Genomic DNA, 27396 nt, shown 5'->3' on the forward strand with positions numbered 1-27396 from the left:
AAAAAAGTTACAGGAGGGGTACCATTTTGTGCACTAGAATGGCGATCACATTAGCATCAGTGTCACTAACTGTAGTCAGTTCAAAATAGCTGACAATGCAAAAATAGATAAAATCCTATGTTAACAATGAAAAAAAAAATTATTTTTTTGCAGCTAAAGGGAATTTAAACAATTGGTGTATATTTTCCAAAAACCGATGGGGGCCACGTGCCCCGATGCCCCTACCCTGAATCCACCACTGCAGTAACCCCAGAGAAATGTACAAACTGTGTGGTATTACTCTCAGGGTAGAGGAGAATGAAAGAGACCTGGGGTAATTGTGCAGTGAGATATGAAGTTTTCTGAGCAGTATGGTCTGCCTGCCAGAGCAGATAATGGGGTCTTGTCAATGATATACAGGAATTTTGCTAGCAGAGGGATAAGGGGGTGATTATCCCCTTGTATAAGGTAATGGTCAGGCCACACCTTGAGTATTGTATACAGGTCTGGAGGCTTCATTTTAGGAAGGATGTAGAGCTGCTTGAACAAGTACAGAGAACAGCAACAGATTGATGTAGGGAACAAAGGGGTGCTCTTACCAAGAAAGGTTTAAGTTCTGCAAATTTCAGTCTGGAGATTAGGCATCTGTGAGGTGATCTGATTGAGGTGTATAGGGCCTGGAATGAATTGAGCAGGCTCAATGCTGACGGGATTCTTCCTCCTGCTCAGATTGCAAACCTGAAGGGGCTTAAACACAAATTGAGGAAAGACAGTTGTTGAATAGATGTGTGTAAATTTGCCTTTATTAGCCAGTGGGTAGTTGATTTCTGGAAAGACATCTATCTGTCGTGGAAGTTGATAGCTTAAATAAATTCAAGGAAGAAGTGGACAAACTTTCGGAGCAAATTGATGGGTGGAAGTGGTTTTTTTTTTTTTTTTTTTGGCTGATTTTGTATAAGCTTGCTTTCTTGCATCATATGCCTCTGCTAATGCTAACTGAGAATGGCTGTGAAAGAAGGGCTCTGTTGAAGATGAGTTCATCACCAAGTTGTGATCTGAGGTGGCTAGGGATCCTCTCTTCCATCCTCTACTTTGAAAGGTTGCTTGTGAGAATAAGATTAGGAGTGTAGGTTATGTGTGTGGTTAGAATTGTGTGATATTCTGGAAGGTAAACAAACAATGTGTATGAGGTCACTATTAATTGCAAAATTGTCAGTATCTTGACAAGCTAGGTTCGTGTGACTAGAAAACACAAGCCAGCTTTAGTTGTGAACATTAAAACCACCAAGGAAAATTACCCCACTGTTAGGAAAGTTTGACTTCAGAAAGTTCAGTTTCAAAGAAAGGAAGTCAGAGGGTTCCCATTGGTTAGTGGAGTTGAACAATAGAGTTAGCAGATGATATTGACCAGTGGGGTAGAGAGGTCTTAAGCCAGAGATAACTGAAGAGAGGAGATTGCAAATTACAAAGTCTTTGACAGGGAACATCAGAATGGACAATACCACTTTTCAAGTGAAATGAATCGCACAGTGAATAATTACTAAAACTCAGAAGAGCAGTGGTCGAGGCAACTTAACAACTGCGATTCTTTCAAGAAAAGTAAGTGGGGATTGCCAGGCTGTTGTTAGAAATGGATATTATTGAAATTGGAACTGAGATCATGTATATTTGTGAAATGAATGAGGAAGTTTGTGGGATGTTTAATTTGACATAAAATCATAGCTTTTTACTAGAGTTGTTCTGTCCTTGTTTACTAAATAATTTCTTAGAATTGGTCTGTACTTCTTGAATAATAATAAAAAAATAAATAAATGAGCCACAGTCAAGAAGTAACTCATAACACATAACTCACTCTAAAGGGGGGGGGAACTCTGTAGTTTCCACAGTGTTTTTTTTTAAACCATAATCTTTAAAATACAAATCAATCAAATAAACCTTAAAATATATTAATGTTTTCACTTCTTGTTTGAAACACTTATTCATGTTACCAAAAAAAAAAAAACTCATATCACGAAAATGTACATATATTACCAATACATCGCCTTCTCATTATTACAGCAAAGTTCGACTCAAAAGTCTCTAGCAATTGTAAAAATTACAGCAAAATGTTTCACTGATCAATCTGCTCTTTCGCATTAGGTGGCTATCCTACTTACTACTTTTTATAAGAAAATGGTAGTCTAAGTACTTGAGAGGGGGTCTTAGATATAACAAAATACAGGTATATAGGTATGCAAGAGTTTTGTTCCAAATGCAGTACTTTTCAGGAACATACAATTGCAAGAATTGTATGAATTGTATGTCCCTGAAAAGTACTGCATTTGGACTAATACCCTGTAGAAAATAGGAGATTAGGGGAAAAAAGCAATAAATTTGCCAATAAAATATATAAAAGAAAACATAGCAAACTTAATTTTTCACTTATTGTACAACATAAAAATGAAGATAAGGTTCATAATGCAATTAGAAAAAAATAAAAGAACAATGTATGAATTAATATGCTGATGAATTGGCATACTGGGTATATTGTCTTTTGACAGTATTCATTTCCTCACTGGGTTTTTACAAAAGATCCTGGAAGAATTAAGCCTTCATCATCAGAGAGATTCTGAGGTTCTTGCTAAACTGAAATTAAAGCTCAGTTTATGCTTAAGAACTAACTTTGAAAGAATAGTGCAAGCTTATCTCTTGCTAGTTGTGGAGAAAACTGTTTGTAATCTGTCCACCTTGTCAATTGTCTGGATAGATCTGAGTTTGAATCCTATCTGTGAATGTAGGAATTCTTAAAGGCCTTTTCATCTGGGGGCTATAGTTAGCCAATCTCAAATGGAGAGAGAGAGAGTAGGGTTCCCCCTATAAATTATTTTCGTTTTCCAGCCTACACAACATGCAAATTGGCTTGTGAATGCACTTACACAGACATTACAAGTGAAATATGGTCTAAGATGCTTATGGGCACTAAAACCAAGAAGAGATGGATAGACAGCTTTTAACATTTTACACAGTGGTGGGATTCAGCTGGTTCGCACTGGTTCAGCAGAACCGATACCTAATTTTTTGTTGAGTTCAGTGAACCGGTTGTTAAATTGTCACTTGTGATCAAGGTTCTCTTTAAGGTGGGTGCCTGGGCAGCCACCCAATGTGGAAATCACAAATTTACATTCCTTACTCTTTTTTAACATTCATGTATGCAACAACGTATTCCAAGTGCCCGTAGTAATGTTCATTCCGTCCATAGGTGAAAAAAATTAGACGGAACTATGCTTGTAATATTTATTTATTCATTTCATAAAACTCATTATACCTTTGATGAAATACTACATTTTTATTCCCTCGCATTTGTTACTAAGTAAACAAACATAACGTAAAGAGAAAAATGTCAAAAAACCAGGGGCTGACACACTATCATTTGTTTCAGCTTTGTGTTACATCCTAAATTCACACAAGATATTATGGGTGCGTTGGTGTTCCCCGATCAATAAAAACAATAGGAAGCTAGGACACAATAAACCCATAGAAATATAGATTTCAAAGGTTATCTTATTGCCCATTTCGGAAGCCATGGTAGAATGTTCTTCCATGTTGGAATCCTTATGCCAGTGTGCACGTGGTAATTAAGACGTTTTTATCACAACTTTCCCATGACAAACAGATTTGTCGTACACATTATTCTATCATATTTAATCTGCATAGCCTATGACATTTATTAATTCAGCAAAAAATTTTCGTTTAGTATCGATAAAATGAAGAAAATATATGTTCTGACTGATGTTTATCAATGGTATAAGCACAGTGCTTTGTTTATAAAAGTTTATGTTATGACCACATGTGGACAGAACCAGTAAAAATATTCAAATATATAGACACGTATCCGCTCCTGCTCTATAATATATTAAAATAAAACATTTTTAAAATTTTTTGCAGTAGCCCTTAAAAGGATGAAAAGGCAACGGAGTTTGACAGATTTTTTCAATAAGAAACCAAATCAGAATTGGCCTTGGATAGTACAAAACAGTCACAAGCACAACCACTCCAACTTGAAGAAAGTAGCACGTCAATTATTGGGGGGGGCGATAACAACTCCAAAATTTAAAATAATCTTCCTGAATGCTGGACAGTGCAACAATATAACAATTTTAAAGAAAAATATGATGGACTGGTAATTTTTAACAAAAAGTTAGGTTGCTAGTATTGTACAAAATATGACTTTATAAAAGAGAAAAGTATTCATGTGTCAAAAGAATGGAAATCTTTTCAGCTTGAGGCATCAGGGAAAAATAGAAGTACAAGCTTCTCTAAGGAAAAAAATGAAAGAACATTTTTCATCAAAAGCTCATAACATTTGTAAAGAGAACTTAAAAACAATGTGAGCAGGATTCAATAACAAAAGTAAAAGATATGATGAATGAAAAATATTTAAGTGCTACTTGTAGAGTATTTAATACAGTTTACAGACTGGAAAAAGATGTAAACCATTTTCAGACATAGAAGATGAGATAGAAGTGCAAATTAAAAATGGATTAGATATGGGAATAGGATTACATTCTCATAAAACTGCTGTGAAAGTAGTTGATTTCATTGCAAAGGAAATTAAAAAAGAAATATTTAATAAAATTATTGAAAATAATCTGAAAATATGTTTGATTATTGACGAAGCTTCAACGATATTCTGCAAACCAGTTATTATACTTTTCTTAAAAGTTGAGGATTCAGTTACATCACCAACAATTTTCGTTGAACCAGTTGAATTGGAAAAACATAATGCAGAGACAATATGTCTCTGCATTGTGTTTCTTCAGTTATGGAAAGTTTAAATAATGTTGGGCTTACTAAGAACTACCTAGAAAACAATTTAATAGAATTTTTCTCCAATGGTGCCAGCGTTATGCTCGGGAGAAAATCTGGAGTGAGCACTAGGATTGCAAAAGAGTTTCCAAACATAATAATATGGCACTGTTTAAATCATTGCCTCCATCTTGTTTTAGATGATTCAATAAAGGAAATAAAGCAAGTAAATCATTTTAAAATATTTATTGATAAGATATATACTATTTTTCATCAATCCAATAAGAACCAAATTGAACTTTCCAAAATATCTGAACAACTTGGAATTGAAATTATAAAGATTGGTAGAGTTTTGGGACCAAGATGGGCTGCCTGTAGTTTAAGGTCAACTCTAGCTGTGGTGCACTTATCCAGTGCTACATCACTATTTTTATTCAAATAAAAAGTACTTAGGTATGGCTGCCCGTCTTGAAAATATATATTTTATAACTGATTTGGCATTGATGATTGATATTTTAAACGAAATTTCTCTTCTTTCAAGTGCACTGCAAGCAAGAAATATAGACATAATAAAGGCTGAAAAACTTGTGATAATATCTATTAAAGCATTTCAAATTCTTGGAAAGGAAAAGGGTCCATACGAAAAAAAAGTTGATGAATTAATTACTTCAGAAATCTTCAAAAATATAAAATTTGTAGAAAATCATCGATTTGTCCTGCTTCCTTGGGAAAGACTTTTAGAAAACATCGTAACAAATTTGAAAAAAAAAAAAAAACTAATGAATTGTGAACATTTAAAAGCAAGTTGTAGCCAATTTCAAGATAGGAATAAATTACAATTTCTCAATTTTTTGGAGCCAGATTACTGGAATATTGAAGAAGTACTAGTTCCATGGAAAGCAGCTGAAGAACAATTGCTCGTATTTAATGACATTTTTAATTACCAAATTGATATTAACGATTATCGAGATTTCGTGGAAAACGTTTTAAAAAATTCCCTGAATTATGCAATTCCTGAAAGTGTTCAAAGGACTAAAAATATTGTCAGAACCATTGCTGTAAGTTCAGCAGAAGTGTGGAAAGGGGTTTTTCAAAGATGAACATAATATGTTCAGAGAAGAGAAGTCGCCTAACTGTTTCTAATATATCAAACACAATGACTATTAGTCTAATCGGCCTGTCTCTAAAGGAATGGGATCCTACTCCTACAGTGAAAAGATGATTAAGGATAAATCACTGAACTGATGATGCTCGGATAAAAGCGAAGAAAATGCAAGTGAGGACGCCAATCAAGAAGCAATATGGAAATATCTTAAATAACAGTTTTATTGTTTTTGTCAGGTATTATTTAATATTTTTTCATTAATATTTTAAAACTCTTTCTTATAACATAATATAGTTTTGCGGACCTCTTTTATTGTTCTTTTTAAGTATTAACTACATGAAATAATAAACTACCTTTCGGTATACAATTTTTTATACTTAGAACGGTTGTTAGGGCAGCGAACCGGTTGTTAAATTATTTGAATCCCACTACTGATTTTACATGACTAATTAAAGTTGAAACAAGTGGCCACTTAGGACCTAAATTTGAATGCCCTAGAACATAATCACTCTCTGCTAAATATTTATTCAGATCTCATCGGAGACTGTAGAATTTCTTGAAGATCATTTCATATGGGGCTGTAATCATATTTAGCATAAATTTATACATGTATTTTATGTATAAATTTATGCTCATCTTATGTAGCAACCAGAACCAGGTTTTATTTCTGTACCTAAGGACAATTATTCAGAATCATTCCCCCCACCATACGAGATTATACCATCACTACATGGCTATGAGTCAGAGGCAAGTGCCTCATTGCCACACCTTGTTTTAACACAAAGATTGGAGAAGCAATTATTTAAAATTATAGGTAATGATATGAAAATTCATACAGTGATGCAATTCATGAAATAAAAATAAATAAGCACATTATAAAAATGATATTAAAATAGTTTCAACTCATTTCTATTTAAGCTATAAAAAACATTGTCTGCTCTCTTCTAATTCCAGAAGAATTTTTCTAATTAAATTTTGCTTGATATAAATTCTTATGCCATTATTGCCATTGTTTCTTTGTTTTTTTTAACAGATGAAGTAGTTCCAGATATTATCCACAAGAGAAGTGAAAGCGTGTCTTCTGCAGGAACAATTGACGATATACAAAAGTCTTTTGACCTTACTATTGCTGAAGGAGAAAGGGCTCTCCAGATGGACAGTGTTGCTGAGGATAGTAAGTTTCCTTTTTTCATTTGAAGACTAAAAATACCATGTTTCATGTTATCTTTGAAAATATATATTTTAATTACAGGTTCTCTGAAGCTTTAAAAATTCTTACTCATAAAGGTGTAGTGAAGTGTTACCTGTATAATGGCTCTGTCATGTAATGACTATTATGCTTATCCCCCCCCCTCTCCTTTGATGCTAAATAAGCTGCGATATAAACTGAATCACGTGAAAATTGTGCATTTATGAATTTAAAAATTAAGACATGAATATTTCTATTGTCATGCTTGTATATAGTGTAAATAGAAAAGAACATTTAGTTAAAATGAACCCGTATTACCAAGTGAATTGAAAAGAACATGCATGATAATCTAATAAAAAAATGTTTAACTGTAAAAAAAAAAAAAAAAAAAAAAAAGGTAAACTGCCGCCATTATCAACCCACTGCAGGATGGAAGCCTCCTCAACAATTCATGCTGAGAGAAATGGACCATAATCTGCCAGGTGGTTCAGTGCGTGTTGGCAGAACGAATGTATTTAGCAGTCAGGGGCTTGAACCCCTGACTGCTAAATACAGGGGTTCAAGTTCAGGAGTGGGAGTGCAATAACACACTCTCTTTGAGTAGACCCCGGTCTACTCAAAGAGAGTGTGTTATTGCACTCCCACTCCTGACCACTTGGCTACAGAGGTCGTACTGAGTTAAGAAACACCTAATAAATTTGGAATTACTATTTCAATTTATTAAGAATTGTAATTATTAGTTATTAATATGTGAAAATAGGACTCATAAAAGAAACAAGATGGCATTTCACATATGACAGAAGTCATGCATAAGCAAGAGAGCAAACTATGTGATTTTTTATCACTGAATTAAAGTAAGTTGTCTTTGTTACAACTGAAATGCATGTTTGTAGTGAAGTACAGTTCAATTCCACAGTAATATTTAATGCTACAGAACAGGAGCTCTGTTTATGTGTGTGTGTGTGTGTTGCTGTAAACACTTTCTAGTTCATTTCACAAATATACGTGGTCTCAGTTCTAATCTCAATGGTGTACATTTCCACTTGCAGTCTGCCAAACCCTCTGACAGAATCTCAGAAAAATCTTTGAGTTTCACCTCAAAGGTACACCTTTGAGGTGAAAGGAATAATAATTGTGCATATGTCCATTCCAATATTCCGTCAGACACTTGGTAATTTGGAATCTTCTCTTTTCGTTCTTTTCTGGCTTAAAATCTCTCTACCTCATTCTGTGAAATTTATCTGTTGTCTGTACCGTTCTCCCAACTCCACTAATCACTTAGAGCTCTTTGACTTCCTCTCTTTGCAACTTGACTTTCTCCAGTCCAACTTTCAAAACAGTGAGGTAATTTTCCTTGGTGATTTTAAAGTTCACAACTCCAGCTGGCTTCTGTTTTCTAGTCACACCGACCCAGCTGGTCGAGATGCTGAGGCTTTTGCAATTACTAATGACCTTGCACAGATTGTTCATTTACCTACAAGAATACCTGACAGTCCTAACCATACAGCCAACATGCTTGATCTTTTTCTCACAAACAATCCTAAGTACACGGTCGAAGTGAGTGGTCCTTTAGGCACCTCAGATCACAACTTGGTGATTGTCTCTTCTCCAAATGAGCCTTTATATCATGGCTATTCCCAACCTCGTGTTGTTTGGCATTACAAGGATGCAAAATGTGACGACCTGCGAGATTTCTTTTCTTCTTTTCCTTGGATGGATTATTGTTTCAAAACTTCTGATGTCAACATTTGCTCAGATCATGTCAGTGAAATTATTCTTGTAGGAATGGAATCCTTTATCCCACACTCCACTTTAAAATCTCATCCTTTATCTAAACCTTGGTTTTCCAATAAATGTGACAAGGCTGTTCAAGAGAAGAATGTTGCAAATCGTAATTGGCTTGTTTCCAATTCTACAGTTTTATTTTCTGCCTACACCAAAGCTCGCAACAATTGTAAAGCAGTTATTAATCAGTCCAAACTAGATTTTGAACAGGCTAAGTACAAAACTTGCTTCTTGCCCTAAAGGTAGCCGAGCATTCTGGTCTCTTGTCAAAGCTATTGGCTGCAACTTTTGCCCATCTCTGCTCCCAACTCTGTCAAAACCAGATGGTTCTATTGCGACTTCAGCCAAGGATAAAGCTGACCTGCTAGCATCCCATTTTTATTCCAACTCATGATCTTGGTAAAACACTTCCCACCATTAATGATCTTGATAAAACACTTAATGATCTTGGTAAAACACTTCCCACCATTCCCAACACACTCCATTCAATGCCTCCTGTGGTCTTCCGTCAAAAGGATATCAGAAGGATTTTGATGAACCTTGATGCTAAGAAAGCTCCAGGTCCTGATGGTATTTTCCCACTTGTTCTCATAATCTGTGCTCCTGAACTTACTCCTGTTCTTTTCCACCTTTTTTCACTTTTTTATTCCAATTTCTCATATCCAGCTTATTCCAATTTCTCATATCCAGCCAGTTCCTAAAAAGGGTGACAAATCCCTCCCATCAAATTATCATCCCATTGCAATTACTTCTGCTCTTTCTAAAGTAATGGAGAAATCAGTTAGCCACCAACACTTAAACTACCTAGAAACCTTCCGTCTGATCAATCATCGCCAGTATGGATTCCATCAGTATTGATCCACTGGTGATATTCTGGCTTATGTTATTCATTTATGGACAGATTCAATGGAAAAGTTCGGTGAAACACAAGCAGTTGCTCTTGACATCTCAAAGGCTTTCGATCATGTTTGGCATAAAGGTCATCTAAACAAGCTTCCATCTTATGGTTTGTCAACTGTTTTTTGTAATTGGTTATCCAGTTTTCTCTCTGATCGCTCACTGAGGGTGATGGTAGATGGCTCTCTGTCTTCTAACTTCTCCACTAATGCTGGTGTCCCCTCAAGGTTCAGTTCTTTCCCCCACTCTTTTCCTCTTGTATATTAATGACCTTCTTCCATTGACTGGAAATCCTATCCATAGTTTTGCTGATGATAGCACATTGCATTCCACTTTCCATTTTGAAAAACCTTGCCCTGCTCAATCAGCTTCAACTTCTCAAATATCCGCTACCAATTCCTTAAATGCTGATCTCTAGGTAATTCTCCAGTGGGGCAAAGACAACTTAGTTGATTTCAATCCTTCTAAAACTCAGTCTTGTCTTATATCTCGCAAAAAAGGATTCTTCTGCTCCTATGCTTATAAAAGATAAGCATAGGAGCAGAATATATCAGATATATCATTTTGCCTCCTTTTTGATATATCTCTTTTCGGGATTATCCTGACTTATAATCTCTTTTGGCACAAGTACATCACAAATATTGCTTCTTCTGCATCTAAAAAACTTGGTTTTCTCTTTTGTTCTCGGTGTTACTTTTCTTCCAAACAGCTGTTCACTCTGTACAAATCGCAAATCCGCTTTAGCATGGAATATTGTTCCCACATCTGGGGCGGTGTCCCCAAAACCTCTCTCAGGCTTCTAGATTCCATTCAGAAGAGGGCAGTTAGGTTAATTAATGACTCCACTTGCTGTCTCATAGACGTACTGTTTTTGCTGCATGCCTTTTCTACAGATACTTCCATGGGCACTGTTCTTCTGAATTGGCTTCTATAATTTTCGCTCTCTCTTTCAAAACAGTCTGAACACGTGCCGCCACATCCAACATCCATTTACTGTCCAACATCAAACTCACAGAACCAACTTTTCATCTTCCTCGTTTATTCACTCAACTGTTGTTTTCTGGAACAACCTAAATTCACACATATTTCTTGAAAATTACAGTCTACAGAAGTTCAAGTCTAACGTCAACAAATATCTTCTTTCATCTTCTCAGCCTCCAACCAAAGCACGATACTGAGTACTATAGGTTCTAATACCTCTTGTGTTTGGGGTTTTCATAAAAAAATATATATATATATATCATGACTGCCAAAAATATGGTCAGTGTGCCACCTAATGAACCACAGATGTTTTTTGCAGAATATGGTGGTTTTGCCACGTTGCTATTTTTTGAAGGCACCTTTGTAGCCAGGAGTAGCAGTGCGTAGCACACGCTTCTTGATTAGACCAGGGTTTGAGCTTGTGACCACCAAATACGGAGGATGTGGAAAGGTCAGGGAATGACCACCGCATATCCCCGGAGCAATATGGCCTTAGTTGCTAATGCTCCTAAAAACCAAATAACAAACAAACAAAGTCTTTTTTGAAAGGTCTGGATTCTAATCCCATTAGAGACTGGAGGAATTTTTAAAGGACTATTCAATTAGGGCTACTTAACTGATCTCAGATGAAGAGAGTAGGGTTTTTGGTGCAAGTTATTTCAAGTTGTTCAGTCTGTAAGGTCAACCTCAAGACCAAGTTTTTCTTGCTGCTTGAATTTTGCATCCTACAAAATCATTTTGTAGTAAACATTTTTGTAATTAACTAAGAAAAAGTAATTTGACATTTTCTTGGTTTAACAGAAATAGGTTTATAGGTCAAGCTAACTTGTAAAGTACTACAGAGATAAAGCTATGTGACATGATATGCATTGTTATTTGCATAAATTAAAACTAAATGGATACGGCTCTTCGTGGACTAATGTTATTAGTGATGTCCCTCAGGATTCAGTGTTGAGCCCATTGTTGTTTTGTATATTTATCAGTGATATTGATGACAGTATATCAAGCTTAATGTCAAAGTTTGCAGATGATCCAAAGTTGGGAGGGTTGTTAATGACAGTATGCTGCTGCAACAGGATCTGTAAAAGTTGGGCAAATGGGCAACTGAAGTTTAACGTTGACAAATGCAAAGTACTGCATATGGGTAGCAGTAACCCCAGAGAAAGGTGCCAACCAAGTGGTGTTACGCCAGGGTAGTGGAGAATGAAAGAGACCTGAGGTAACTGTGCAGTCAGATATGAAGTTTTCTGAGCAGTGCAGACAGGCTGCTTGAGTAGATTATGGGGTCTTGTCAATGATATGCAGGAATTTTGCGAGTAGGGATAAGGAGGTGATTATTCCTTTGTATAAGGCCGCACCTTGAGTACTGCGTACAGGTCTGTAAGCCTCATTTTAGGAAGGATGCAGAGTTGCTAAAACAAGTACATAGAAGGGCAACAATGGGGTTCTCTTACGAAGAAAAGCTTAAGTTCTCCAAACCGCAGCATCTGGAGACTAGGCACCTGCAAGTCAATCTAATTGAGGCTTATAAGATCTTGATGGATTGAGCAGGCCCAATGTTGATGGGATTCTTCCACTTGCTCAGATTACAAACCTGAGGAGGCATAAACTGAAATTGAGGAAAGACAGCTGTCGAATAGATGTGTGAAAATTTTCCTTTAGCCAGCAGGTAGATGATTTCTGGAACAAATTTCCATCTGGCATTGCAGAAGTTGATAGCTTAAATAAATTCAAGGGAGAACTAGACAAACATTTGGAACAAATGGATGGGTGAAATGGGAAGGTGGTTTTTTTTTTTTGGCTGATGCTGTATAAGCTTTCTTTCTTGCATCATATGCCTCTACTAATGCTGTCTCAAAACAAAATTGCAATTTTTTAGTTACCGTTGTTTGACGCTAAACCCTCGATACTATAGTAAAGTTACTTTTTCATAGTGCTTACTGGAGAGTTGCTTTTGTTATCCATCACTTTTCACCGGCTGGAGATTTGTTTTCACTGTTCAAAAAATTTTAGCAGCAAAGAAATTGTAGCCATTACAGTTTGTTGAGAAATTTTGTGGGGGGGGGGGAACCAGTTTTGGTGGAAAGGGCTGAATTTATTAAGCTATGATCATTGGGCTCTTGGGTCATTGTCATCATATTAATTACCAGCAAACACAGCTGACATATGGATGAAGAGCAGCTTCTGTTAGAATTACACCTTCACTTATTGCATGGAAATTTTTTTTTTTTTGACATACTCTAGAACAAGGAACAAAAGATAAAAGCGAGATATCCTCTTACACCATTGATAAGCAGAAATTGCCATATATGATTTAGTGACAACTTGGTTATATTAACCAACAGCAAGCATGTCCAACTTTCATAAGTAAAACAGCTTTGATTAAAATTAGAATGTCATGAAATTTAAACAATAGTCCAAAGGAATGCTTCACATAGAGGAATAAAAGTTAAAAGTCCCCTTATGCTGTTAGTAAAACCTTGATAGTGTGTATCTATCACTTTGCTGTTGCTAATGAGCACAATAGGCTGAAAAAAAATTTGCTGAGAAATAGTGGTAACATACATGGAAGGAGAAATAGCTCTGATGGCAGGTACAAAGCACTTGACTGTAAAAAAACTTGATAAAAATTAAAAAGATTCACTTGGAAATTTTTTTACAATGGCCCAAAGGGATAACCCCACGTAGATGAACAAAATTTAAAAGCTAGGTATCTTTTTTGTCCTCTTGCTAAAGATTGTGTAAAGTGTTCACTGTTATCATTTTGCCATAACTGACAAGCATGGTAGGCTGCAAAAATTTGTCATGAAACACATCCAATGGCAGGACAAAGCACTTCCTACTTTAGTATGTAAAATAGCTCGTGTAGCTCTGATCAAAATTAGAAAGTCACATATAGCTTGGAATTTTATTTATTTTTTCTTTACACAGTAAAATAGTTGATATGGTTATGCACTCTGAGAAAGGTGAAAATACTGATGAAGGGACAAATGAAGAAGAAAAATTTTTTTTTAAAAGATGAATTACTGTTATGACAGTCTATTTTAGCACTTGCTGGTCATTCATCAGATAGTGTTATAGCAATTCTGTGACAGAGTAGTAGTAAAGCTGTTCTGTGCATTGCCTTTGAGATGGGAAGTAAGAACTTCAATTATTAAATAACTATTTTGGCCTTTTCAAATTGATGAAAAATAGGGCCTTCTTATTTTCACTTGTTTTTTGTGAACATTTACCGCTGTGAGCATTATGGCTATTATCCTAATTATGCAGTTTAAATTCTGTTTGCCACAGAAACATGAGAACATAAGGCAACTTCCCACTTTATTTGAAAGATCAAAATAGCATTAGTTATTTTATAATTGCAAACATTTTTATTATTTAATTGTGGAAATCATCTTATTCTTTCTTATGTGAATATTTAAATTATTTATGGTATGCATGTAGACATCTATGGAACTGGCCTCCATATTCTTTATTCTGCCTTATAAATTGATATTATTTAAAGATTAAAATGATTATCCTGTCTCTTTCCTCATGGGAGTGGATCTAAAAGTATTAATTTTCTTAACTTTCTTTTTTTATCTTTAAGCAGCTTATTTGCTATTGTATTAATTATGCAATCAATTTATTTATATATATTCTTTCCCCCACTTCTTTTAACACACATGCTGGAGAAAATCACCGTTGAGTGACTAATTGGTGAGATAGAGATTAACTATCATCATCCTACTACTACTACTATTTATATTGAGATGCCCAATGTCAGCATTTAAAGTTTAATGGGTATTTTGCTTATTTTTATGTTTAAGAAATTAATTTAGATCTTCTCATATTTTCACTACTATAGCTGCTAAAATTTTTGAATTTGATTATAAAATTGGGTTTTGATTTTATGATTCGTAACTTTTATTTTTGTCTAATTTCAACTAATCAACTATTTTTTTCTCCCTTGTCATCAGTGTACATGTAAGATGAATATAAACTGATATTATTTGGAAGGGAGAATAAAACAGAAAAAGGAGTTCAGAGCGTGAACTGCATGAAATTACATTGAAATTTCACTTAACAAATAATCTTTTTATCCTGTATATTGACTGGATTTATTTTAAAAGCTAGTACATATATTAAAATTGAATTCATAATATTTCTAAAAAATGAGTGAATACAAAGAGTGGTTTTTAACAGATAATATCAATATCAGCTTTCAATTTTTTTTCCCTCCCTTCCAGATAGCTTTGGTGTGAAGGAAACTGTGACAGATGCTCAAATGGCAACATTGAATGCACGTTTGACACAAGAAGTTACCAAACAGGAAATTGCATCACACATTGAAGCTGCTTTCTACACTATAGAAGAACAGGTCAAAGATGTAGAATCTTCTGTTGATGGCAGTGTATCTGATTGGCAGTATACTCTACCTAAACCTCCTTCTCCATTTGGAAATGAACAAGAGATTCGAGAGGATAAAGAATCACAATTCAACTTACTTAATTCTGGTTTTTCCAATTCAACCAGACAAATCTCAGGGCCTTCAGAGTTATGTATTCCTGCTTTAGTGCATATTAGACAACAAAAATCTTCTGAAGATGTTAATGATGATGTATTTTTGGATAATAATGTGATTATTCGTCAGCAAGAACAAGTTAAAAATAGGAAAAAGTCCAGAGATAAACTCCCATCAAGTGGTGACATTAGTGAAAGTGACAATCGGTGCCATCTCCACAACTTCTCAATTGGATTCTATCAAAACCAGCAAAGGCTAGAAAAGTATCAAATTCAGGAAGAGAATAAGCAGATTAAAAAATCCAAGAAAAATGACAGAAACATACGGACTGATTCTTTTAGTAGTGAATATAAACAGCCTTTGTCGAATCAACCCAAACAAGAAACTAGAAAGAACTTTAAAAAATTAGTCAGATCTGAATCCTTCAATGATTTGAATAATGATAAAACTCCAAGAGGAAGATATGGAGGACCTGGAGTGAGGATAAGATCCTTCTTAGAGAGGAATAGAAAGACAAACACAGATGATAGTAAGGTATATGGAGTCGAAGGTTCTGTCAGAGGAATTAAAGGTCAAGTAAGGCTGAGATGCACTGAGCTGGCAGATTGGTCAACACCACTCGGTGGTAAGTCTGCTTCTTTAATAAGTCTTATAAATCCAACACAAGAAAAGAAAATGGTGATGGAGAAACATAGTCCTGGAAGAGACAGTGGCAGTGCTTTGAAACGAGCTCAGTCAGAACAAAGTCTGAGTGAAACAAGCTTCACGCCTGATAGAGAAAAATCAGAATTTGTGCGTGAACAAGAACGATTACAGCAAGAATATCTAAAACTTCAAAAACAATTTTTGGTATGGCAACAGCAACTTATTTCAAATCAAACTGTCCTACAGAAGGAACAGATTATGCCCCCATCGTCACTACCTACAATTCAAGTGATTCAACCAAGTTTCCAAGGTACCAGAATAACACAATTTACTAAAAATGACATTGCAACAGAAAGGATACCCCAAAATTCTAGTGAAATGCCAAATATTAATCACATTAAGAATTCTGTATTATATGATCAACGTGAAAATAGTTTCTCAAAACCTTGTAAATTAGTAAATAATGATATATGTAGATCTGATGATGCACATCGGTTAGAGGACAACAAACATACAAAGGTATCAGAAAGATCAGACTACCTTGATTCTTTCAAAGCACAGGAAGATAGAGATGATACAATTAAAAGATCTATAGACATTTCCATTAGTGACCTCAGTAATGCTGTTCCATCCGAAGTCAGAAGTTTACGATCTTCAATTACCAAAACCCATTTCAAACCACCCAATACACGATCATCAAGTAAATCACGGCAACGACTGCCACCAGAAGTTAGAACGGAAGATGGAACAACAGAGGCCCTCTTTACACAACTACAAAAAGAACTAAAGGCAGTTACTCAGAGAAATGAAATGAGTTCTGATTTATTCACCACAAGAAATGACTATGACAACAGGAAAGTGATAAATAAGAGTTCTAGAGGAAGTTCTAATACATATGAAAACAGCAGTAAAAAATCCAGAGAAAATCAAAATAAACTTGAATCTACAATTTCCACATCAAAAATTTGTGGGGAACTGAGACAATGTCACAGAAATGGAACTAGTAATACTGCTAATATCAGTAATAATACCACTTTCACTACAAATGGTGTGACATTACCCCCACCACCACCTCCTCCTCCATCAGAAAATGAAGTTTATATGGCTTCCAAGTGCAATGGTGAAACATTCAAAAAACTCTCCAAGAAAGGGAAAGACATATTAGAAAGAAAAGGAATTCAGAGACAAGAGACGAAACTAGATCCACGGGAAGAGTTAATGCTAGAAATCAGGAATTTTGGAGGAAGAAAGACATTGAAAAAAGTAAGGTTTTAAGATTTTAAATTAATTTTTGTTGAACACTTTCATATTATTGTTGTATTTCATTTATTCTATACTAATGAAAAACATGTTTTCATCATTACTATTACATTATGGCTTCATTTTCCACAGCCCCTTGGGTGCTCTCTCTTTTTCTGTTAATATCTATTCTTCACTTCTTCCTTATACAGGGTGTCTCAAAAATATTGGTACAAACGTTTAGGGGAGATAGGTAACATCTAAAGGAATGTGAATCCCTTAGGAACCCATAACCGGAAACGTCACCAAAAGTCAGTAGACGGCACTGTTCATCAGTTCGCAAGAGGGAAAATTTCAATGTTTTGTTCACAGATGAGAGTTATTTCACTCGGGAAGGCTTATTCAATCAGCACAATGCTCATGTGTGGGCTCACGACAGTCCACATGGTGTGCGCCCCCATGCAGCACAACATCACTTCGCAATAAGTGTGTAGACAGGTATGGTCTGTGACTGCTTAGTCGGCCCATACCTGTTACCATCCCGCATGAACTCCACTAAATATCGAATCTTTCTTGAACAAGTTCTACCAGGGTTACTTGACGATGTTCCAGCAAATGTGAGATGCAACATTTGGTTTCAGTGTGACAGGGCGCCTGCTCATTATGGAAGGTGTGTTCGTGACCATTTGAACAGGCGTTTTGGGCGTTGATGGATTGGCCGTGGTGGACCCGTTGCCTGGCTCCCACACTCACCTGATTTATCGAACCTTGATTTCTTTCTGTGGGGGGCCTCAAATCTATCGTGTATGAATCTCCTGTGGAGACGGAAATGGATCTCGTGGTGAGATCCATCTGCGCTACTGCTGCTACTGTCAAAGAAACTCCAGGTGTGTTCGACCGTGTCCGCCAATCCATGCTGCATTGGTGTCACGCATGCATCGCGTCTCATGGTGGAACCTTCAAGCAATGCATCCATCTCGTACTCAATTGTTAATATTATGTCGAATAAATGTTTACCACTAATTACTGTCTTGGGTCATTTCTGCTTCTTGTGCCTCTGCTACTACTTTCCCGTGACGTTTCCGGTTATGGGTTCCTATGCGATTCACATTCCTTTAGATGTTACCTACCTCCCCTAAACGTTTGTACCAATATTTTTGAGACATCCTGTAGAAGCTGCATCTGCATTCTTACAACTTTTGCCCAACTGAAGCTAACTGTGCCAAGTTGCCTATAGAACTTATATTCATTCTATATCCTGTCCTTTGTATGTCGACCATTCTCATCTTAGAAGATATATAACCTTTGCTTGTACCTCTTTTTTGTCGATAAACCAGACAGTGAGACCAGTATTTGTTGTAAGATGATTTCACATCACTTCCGAGACCACCATTATAGTGAATACTGTTTTAATGAAAATATTTCTAGATCCTGGTCAATTTCTCCTATACTGTAGGAATATTCTTTCGTGTTTTAGAACATGTGGTAATAAATAGGTAATGCTATGCAGCTATCGATATTTGGCGTACTGTCTTATTCTTCTTCATTATTATTTTACTATTTATTTATTAATTAAAGAAGGTTTAGGTTAGGGTAATTAATGTGTTGAACTTTGAGCATGGGTTTTACAATCGTAGCATGCCTGAGTATCCTTCTTTAATTGGTAGTGTACTTCTTTTTTGTCTTTTTACAAAATTTGTGTTTAATTGTTCTTTTTCCTTACCACTATTTGCCCACCCTCCCCCAACTTCCAACAGTTCAGCCATAATGTTGCATACCATCACATACTCTATAATTTTAATACCACTTCAATCTGATCTTAATTTAATCTTCTGTATACAGGGTGTCCTTGAAATCAACATAGATATTTATTGAGGGAATGGTTCGTTAAAATACAAACTCTACACTCAGTTTGAAGTAGGAGCAATGGGTTTTCAGTTACAGCGTTAAACAAATTAATGACGTCATTTCTGCTTCTAGTGTTTTGCTTATAATAATAAATTTATGAAAAGCAGTTATTATGATAAAGCTTACTTTAATTAGAAATGTTTTATTTAGGTAAAAATGTTTCTATTTTAATTACTACTGAGTATCTGAATAATGGTTATCAATAAATTAAGAACAATAAATGTTCATTGATTAAAATTTAGCTATGAATTGAAGAACACTCAGAAACTCAATAATGTTGTACAGGAGTAAATGAGTTTTATTAGTACTGCAATCAAACCGAATCATGATCAAAAGAAATATCACAGATGATGTTCGAAATGAGTGTCACTGACATTTATTTTGAATGTGGAAAAGGCTTCAACATGGCATGAGAAGGAATCTGTACATGTGTGAGTAGCTTTGTGTTGTTTTTAATAGCATTAGCAGCTTTGTGTATGTGATTCAACAAGTCATCTTGGTTGTTAACTTCTATGGCACAATCAATTTCTTTCATGTGACCCCACACATAAAAAAAAAAATTCAATGGGTTAAGATCAGGAGAGTGTGGCAGCTGAAAAATGGGACCTCTGTAACCAATCCAATGATTCCAGTAACGATCATTTAAGAATGTGTTTAGCTTGTCACCCAAAATGTGGAGACATGCTGTTTTGCTGAAACCACATACACTTAAAAGGAACATCTTCCAGAAGTGCTGACAATTTCCTCTGCAAAAACTAAATAATGATCAGCATTTAGGCAGTCAGAGAACTTGTGATGAATAAAGTTATCTCCTACAATGCTGGCCCACATATTGACTCTAAACCCCACTTGGAAATGGGATTGCTGAATGGCGTGAGGATTTTTTTCTGACCATGTATGGAGATTGTGAATATCCCATCTTGTATAAATGTTGCCTCATTTGTCCACAGGATATTGACAAGAAAGTCAGGGCTGTTGTTGATACAATTAAATATCTATAAACAAAATTATTCATGTGCAAATGAATCTCCTGCTTGCAATACCTGAACTCTGCATATGGTATGTATACAGCCTGTATTCACACAGTGAGCCAAATGAAGGTTTTGGAGTGATCCATTCTAGCACCTTTTCCTCTGCTTGTGTAGATGGGGCAGGCCTGGGTCATGATGCCCCTTCACTGTACCCCATTCTGTAATTTTCAGTGGAAATTGATAAACACAAGAGTTAGGGTGTTACCTTGTTAGAAAATGACACTGTTATTTGGTGGCTGCAGTTCTAGCATTTCTTTCACATATGTTGTACACAAAGTGAATGTCTGCATATTCTGCTGACATTAATGCTCTTCTACTCTCCATACACACATAATGAAGTTATTGTACTACAGTGACAATCCATTTGTTTCAGCCTTATGTTTTCATCATGCATTTTATAAAAAAAAATACAGTTTAACAATTTACATAATTTTGTGCAACAATCTCATTTGCAATACCCCACTTTGTGATGTTTACAAAACACAAGAAGTGGAAATGATGTCACTAATTTGTTTAATGCTCTAACTCAGAACCCGTTACTCCTACTTCAAACTGAGCTTAGACTTTTCTTCTTGTATTTTAATAAACCATTTCCTCAATAAGTATTGACGTTGATTTCAAATACAAATTACATATATTATTAACTTAACATACCCAATGCATTATTACGGTGTAATAATTGTGCTTTGCTGGCAAATTAATACTTTTCAGACCAATTTTCATTAATCTTAAGGTTTGTAATGCTGTGAGATCCTGGATAGGCTGTTCTAGTGCACTGACAACGTTGGCACAAATAGCAGCCTATTCCCATTAATTATATTGATACTGTTGTGAACTCCTCCCTTATTACTTTTGGCTCTAATTCTTTATCTTTATCATTTTTACTTTTGCAGTTCTAAAAGTTTATTTATTCCTGTGTATCTTTTTACTTAATGCCACTAGCAACAGTACCAATATGACATATCTTTCTATACATTAAAATAATTTTCCTCCTAGTGAGGAAAATTATTTTAATAGAACAGAACAGAAGCTTGTTTTACTGTGGTAAAACAAGCTTGTTTTAGCATGGTCATGCTAAATAAACCTCATGCATGCGCTTTGTGTATCTAGCATGACCGCACAGTACAATTCTTGATTTCCATGTGTTATGTATTCATAGCTGAGGAAGAGACGCACACAGTGTCGAAAGCTTCTGTAAGTATTTTATCTTATCAAAAGAAGTTAGTGCAACGAGCAGGGGTGAAGTCCCCCAAGTAATTATTATAATAATTTTTACTTAATGTTTTTAGCATCTAACTTACTTATGTCTCCAAATCCAAGTTCTTTATCCCTTTATTCTCATTCCTTATTTTCACTATCCTATATTTATAATAGAGGTCTGGCAGTTTATGCAATGATCACTACATCTAACATTTTCATATATAAATAAATAAATTTTCTGTTGATACTCCGGGACGACCAAACGGTCAGAGGAATTCACAAGATAGACAGAATACACGAAACAGCACCGTATTCAGCAGTCACGGGCTTGATCCCCGGTCACTCAAGGCACGTGTACTTATGTACCCGTGCGCCTGACCATGGCTATGGCGGCTGAGGACTGAAACAGGTATAAAGAAATAATAATTATATGAATTAAAGGCCAGGGCCATTGCAGTTACAATTGAATTTTTAAAATCATTATTTAAACAGATAAAATTTCATCTAATAAGCACTGGTGTCCTTAGAATTCTGCATGTATAATGGAGTTGAAAGAGGTGCGTATACAAGATGAAGTTTTGGTGCTTCACAATTTTATAAAGTGAAAAATGGAATAGACTACTAATTATGTTTATATTGTTCCCCCCTCCCTTTATAATTTTTGTTTCTTAGCTGAATTGATACAAGTTCGGTTTTCATTGAGTGTAACAAGTTTAAAATTCAGAATTTTTCTTTTAAAAAAACTAAAAAAAAAAGTGCATTTAATAAGCATTGAAATACATTAATAAAAAGTCATGCATTGATATACTCCAAGCAGAATTCCCCCCCCCCCCCCCCTACAGAAAGAAGAAAATTTGGAGTATCAGATCAGGAGCCACCCTCTCTATTACAACTAGTGGTGCCACTACCACCACTGCTGGATTAATAAAAGATTTGTACTTTATTATAAATTAAATATAAGATACAAATCTTTTGGACAATTTATTCTAGGCTTCAAGGTAACTTGGACTAATTACAAATATGGTCATAAAAATGACAACTGTTTAATTATTGTTAAATGTGAGGTTTTGCACAGGAACAATAACCCAGGAATAACTTATAAATTGGAGAGAAGTTAAAGGTGATCCATGATGAGGAAGACTAAGGGTTATGACAAACAGACATGAAGTTTTCTGTGCAACATAAATCAGTGGCCAGAAAGGCACATGGTGTCCTATCACCATGATAATGTCCTATCAGTCATTTATCAGCTCTTTGCAAGTGGGAAGTCATTATTCCTTTTTAAAAGATGATGATGATACTGTACATGGAATATTGTAGCTAGAAAACTGGGGAGGGGGGAAGGCTGTGCAGCAAAGTGCATTTAGAAACCAATGTCAGTCATGGATCAGAACTTTAACTCAATGTGGGATGGTGACTGGATGCTACATCAGTAAACATTTTGCATGTGCAGCTGCAACTTGTGGAATCTTCCACAATTCACTATGGCAGACATCATTAAAAGATTGAAGACAATAAGTGATATCTCAATAATAATAATAAAAAAGTCTGGATGGCTTCACAAACTTGTGGAATGTAATGGACGAACCATAAGGAAGGTAGTTAGTGCCTCACACATGTCATCTGCAGATATTGCACAGGCCCACTATTAGAGTTACCAATATGATACAGCTTTTGGAGTGCTGAGCACAATAATGTTCTATGTCATACAGCATTAGTCATATGGAACTAGTTTGTGGATGATGACAGTGGGAAGCTGAACTGGTCAGCTTGGACCTCAACTTCACTGAACCCCTGTTGAGCAAATTGGAGTGGTGGACTCAGCTGCAGCAAAAAGCTGGCCCTCCTCAGGTTTAAAACTGATTCTAACACTGCTTTGCTGGAGGAATAGAAATGAATTCCAGCTGGCACCAACCATAAGTTAGTATAAAGCATGCCCATGAAGGTTAAGGCCAAATCTGGCCTTACTGTGTATTAGGATTTTTGAATTGTCATCTTTGCAATGAACTGTGTCCAAATACTTTTGATCATATAGTGTATATTCTCACTGAAGGTGGGACAAGAACCAGAGGGTATAATTATTGAAATCTTTTGGAGTAACAAAAAGACTGCCACCTTTTGTTAGCGATCTCATTAAAGGATCACGGGATAAATTATTTATTGAGATAGTGGCTGCACAGAGAATTTGGAAAAGTTTAAAGTGGAATTGGATATTTTCTGGTAACAGGAATAATATGAGCAATTGTTGGGGTACTTTTTTTTTTTTTTTTTTTTTTGCAAATGTGGATAATTTTTGAAGAAATGCAATCAATAACTATATAACAAAGCATACTGTACTATGATATTATTGTAATCACATTTAAACAACAGGTAATGGTCAACTGTGCTGCACTGTATTTTTAAATGTATGAACAATATTATATAATGCATGTAATTCATATCTTTAATATTGTATAACACTTAAGAAAAATTTACTCTTTTGTTAGGTTTCTTCCGATTCTCAACAGTGGCAGCTAACAGTTTTTGGTTCTGCAATACCTAATGCATAGAACAAGCAAGATCAACGAAAAGACAAGCCACAGTAGCAGTCAATATTACTGATATCCAGAAGGCAATAATTTTGCTACAGAGTCCAGTTCAAAGAAGAGTAATACCATTAAGTAGATGCAACCAAAACAATAAACTTAAGTTGCAATTTAAGTTAAAGCAAAATAAGTTAGAACTGGTAATATTACGGTGTGCATTGTATGTGCACCTGAATGTTTACAAATGCAAGTAAACCAGCAAATAGAATCTTGCCAGGGTCAGATGTAATTTGTATATGAATGCAGATATGTATAACATTTTAACAAGGAAAATGTTTTATTATCTGTAGGGTTATTATAAAGTTCCTGAACAGGAATTACGTGACAAGTAAACCAATCGCAAAAGAAAGAGAGATGTCAAACAACTTCTGCAAATCTGCAGTTTTATTTGTTAAAAGAAAACAATTCTGGTAAGCAAGCACTACAGAATCTGCACAATGGAAACATAACAGGTAAATATCGATGTATCTATGTAAATTTACAGCCCTACAAACACTGAACAGAACACTGAATAACAATTCCGCTGCAAGACAAAACTCCTAGTGAATATTTGGCTATTGATACATTTCGTAGTACACTCTAACGGAATTTTTTTCTTTTTTTGAGCAATCAACTCATTATGTAATTATTGTTTAAAATTGCTGGAAACTTTATAATCATCCTGTGGGTATTAAACTAGATTAACTAAAAAAAAAAAAAAAAAAAAAAAAAAAAGAGGCATTAAAATATGCAGAACATCTGAAATATCAGTACAAATTTTTACCACTTGAAGTTTGCAGTATTAAAACATTACCACAAATTCCTTCAAAAATCACAAAATTTAAATAATTCCTGCTACATAGATTGGTTTTCCATGAAACTGCAGTACCCACTCTACATTATACAGTAAAACCCCAATTTTTCGAAATAATTGGGGGTGGGTGTCTGTTATTGTCAATTTTTTTTTTTTTTTTTTTTTTTTTTTTAAAGACACCATTTGTACCCTGCATAATTAAATTTAAACAGTAAAAGGCAAGCTTTTATTTACTGTGACTTCATTGTAAATATAGTACAGGGTTAGTAAAAAATAATTTACCTTGGCTGTATAGTGTTGCCTAGAAAAACTTTAGTCAGAGTTCAGAAGCTGAAATTGAGATGCCAATGAATGTTCAAAGTTAAACCTCTTAAGCTTAGCCTTGCTTTTTCCGATAACTGACAATTTGTTTTTTATGCCATATTTCTCACAGATGCAGGAAACAGACACCTACAGGCATTAGCTGATCTAAAGCTTTAATTTCTGCACAATGGTCAGAGGCTTTCTCTTTTCATGAATTTTCTTAGGGCCATGCAGATGTACTGAAAGTGAAGTTATAATAAACAAACAGGGCACAGACAAGCACTTAACAATATGAAGGTATGTCCATAAACAGACTGGCATGCTTGCTGTCAGCTGCTGTGACTTAAGTTCTAGTTTCCCCCTTCTGCACACTCAAAATGCATTCTTGTGTCAATCAGATTTCTTTGTCTATTAAATAAAGGGTTTACTGTACCATGAATTTGTTATGCAACTTCTATTGAAAAGGCCACATGTTTATTAATATTATATATAAAAAAAAAAAAAAAAAAAAAGTTCAAATTGAAAAACTCAATTTTAGTTGAGGATGTAGGTACTAGTAGTTACAGTGTATTTTAGTAAGACAGATTTACTGATATGCAGAACTGTAGCATAAAATAATTTTTCTAATACAAAATATTAGCAAAATGATCTTAATAATTAAAGAAATATTTTTGTGGAGTATAAACAAATTTTCTAGTAACTGAACTATATAAAACGTGTAATTTTTTAAAATATTCTCTCCTTTAAAAAAAAAAAAAGTGTTACTGTCTAATAATTCTTTATTTATGCTGCAGTTCTTTCTGCTTGTTATAATAGAGAAAACAGTCATAGCAGGTGAAAAACAGTGATCACAGGAATGGAAATACTTCCATTCCGGTGATCACAACACATGGTCGAAAAGCATTGTCTGCTTCAGGAAGGAAAACAGTTTTAACTTTAATTGATTTTTAAAAATTTTTTGAATTTTTAGTTAATTTGAGTTGCAATGGCTCTCCTAATTCCATGACAGTTTTTGCTTCCACTTCACTTGGTGGGGTAGCTTGTTTTCTTCCTTTTTTGACATATCACAATTGGATTATCATCCACACCCTCATCACTTGCAGATCATTTAACTTTTACTTAGCCATTTATCCACATCGATGATATGGGCATTTTAAATTTTAATACATATCCTATAACATATAAAATATAACAATGCTGATATGAATATAACAACAAACATGGAGTGAAAATAATTAACTCGGGTCTGATGGAAAATATGCCAGGAAAGAGACACTTAACTGATGGAAAGGGATGGCCATATGCAGCTGCCAATTGTCGATGTGAGCTCAACTAAAAACAACTGAAATACAGGAAGGTGTATGAGCCTCTTTCTTCTCTTGTCCATGAAATAGACTAACAGGTTTCAGTAACAAGTCAATAACAGCCATCATAGGTGGAGGTTTGTTTGTTTGTTATTTGGTTTTTAGAAGCATTAGCAACTAAGGCCATATTGCTCTGGGGATATGTGGTGGTCATTCCCTGACCTTTCCACATCCTCAGTATTTGGTGGTCACAGGCTTGAACCCCGGTCTAATCAAGAAGTGTGTGCGCTACACACTGCCGCTCCTGTCCACCTGGCTACGGAGGCACCCATAGGTGGAGGATAAGATCAGAAGGCTTATCCTGATTGTTCAACTGCTTTTTATTTATTCGTGGGAACTACAATGGGGTTGTGAAGGTTGTGAAGAATTAAAGAAATAAGACCCACAAAACATAATACTTTTATCAGTTAGTGTGACATCATAGTTCCTACAATGTTGTGTGATATAAGTATAATGTTTGGGTATGAATTTTTTTTCAATCTTTCTTAATTGGCACCTCTCAAACTTCTTCTGTGACTCCCAAAGGGACCAGGACTCCTGTGTTGCACACGCCTTGATGTAGAGGAATCTTCTCCATTTAGTAGAGAAATCTTGAAAATGTTTAGTGGGTATAATACAATGTTGCAGTGAGACCTTGATCCAACAGGGTCTTATTTCACCTCTGCAGCATATCTATATAGAGGTATGTATATATGTTGGAAATGTAACAGGCTTGCAGAGAAACTATACACCAATAATTGAAACTGAGAATGTTAATTAGGTATACCATACAAAGACATAACCTGCCAATAATCAAAACCTGCCTGTACAAAGAAATAACCTGTGGATAATCTGTGAATATTGAGGGTTTACTGTAGTTGTGGAATGTGTTGTAGATGAATGCATTTGAGACTGGCTCATCAACCCCCCTCAAAAGTATTATGTTTTTGAGTACTGTGCCATCTACTTTCCATATTTAGAAATGATAAATAAGTGAACCCTCAGTAATTTTATCCTTTATTCCACTGCTATTAGGTATTTAATTGAATTGATAACTTAAACAGGTGGAATTTATATTTATGGATGGTACAGTCACAAGGGGAGCTCGTTAAAATACTGCAACT

At 35.2% G+C, this 27396-nt stretch overlaps 1 protein-coding gene across 4 annotated transcripts in view; it reads left to right on the forward strand.

Annotated features, from left to right (window-relative positions):
- Positions 1-24458, forward strand: part of LOC150090966 (uncharacterized) — a 308945-nt gene extending 284487 nt beyond the window's left edge. For all 4 annotated transcript variants that reach the window (XM_090373647.1, XM_090373641.1, XM_090373632.1 and 1 more), the window contains exons 8-10: positions 6903-7043; positions 14951-17133; positions 23735-24458. In XM_090373647.1, the coding sequence (XP_090229773.1) occupies positions 6903-7043; positions 14951-17133; positions 23735-23797 (2387 nt within the window). In that variant the 3' untranslated portion in view covers positions 23798-24458. The remainder of the gene's footprint in view (positions 1-6902; positions 7044-14950; positions 17134-23734) is intronic.
- The last annotated feature ends 2938 nt before the right edge of the window (positions 24459-27396 follow it).

Source organism: Mastigoproctus giganteus, chromosome 1 (genome assembly GCF_048544385.1).
Source record: "Mastigoproctus giganteus isolate SK-2022 chromosome 1, ASM4854438v1, whole genome shotgun sequence".
Classification (NCBI taxonomy): Eukaryota; Metazoa; Arthropoda; class Arachnida; order Uropygi; family Thelyphonidae; genus Mastigoproctus; species Mastigoproctus giganteus.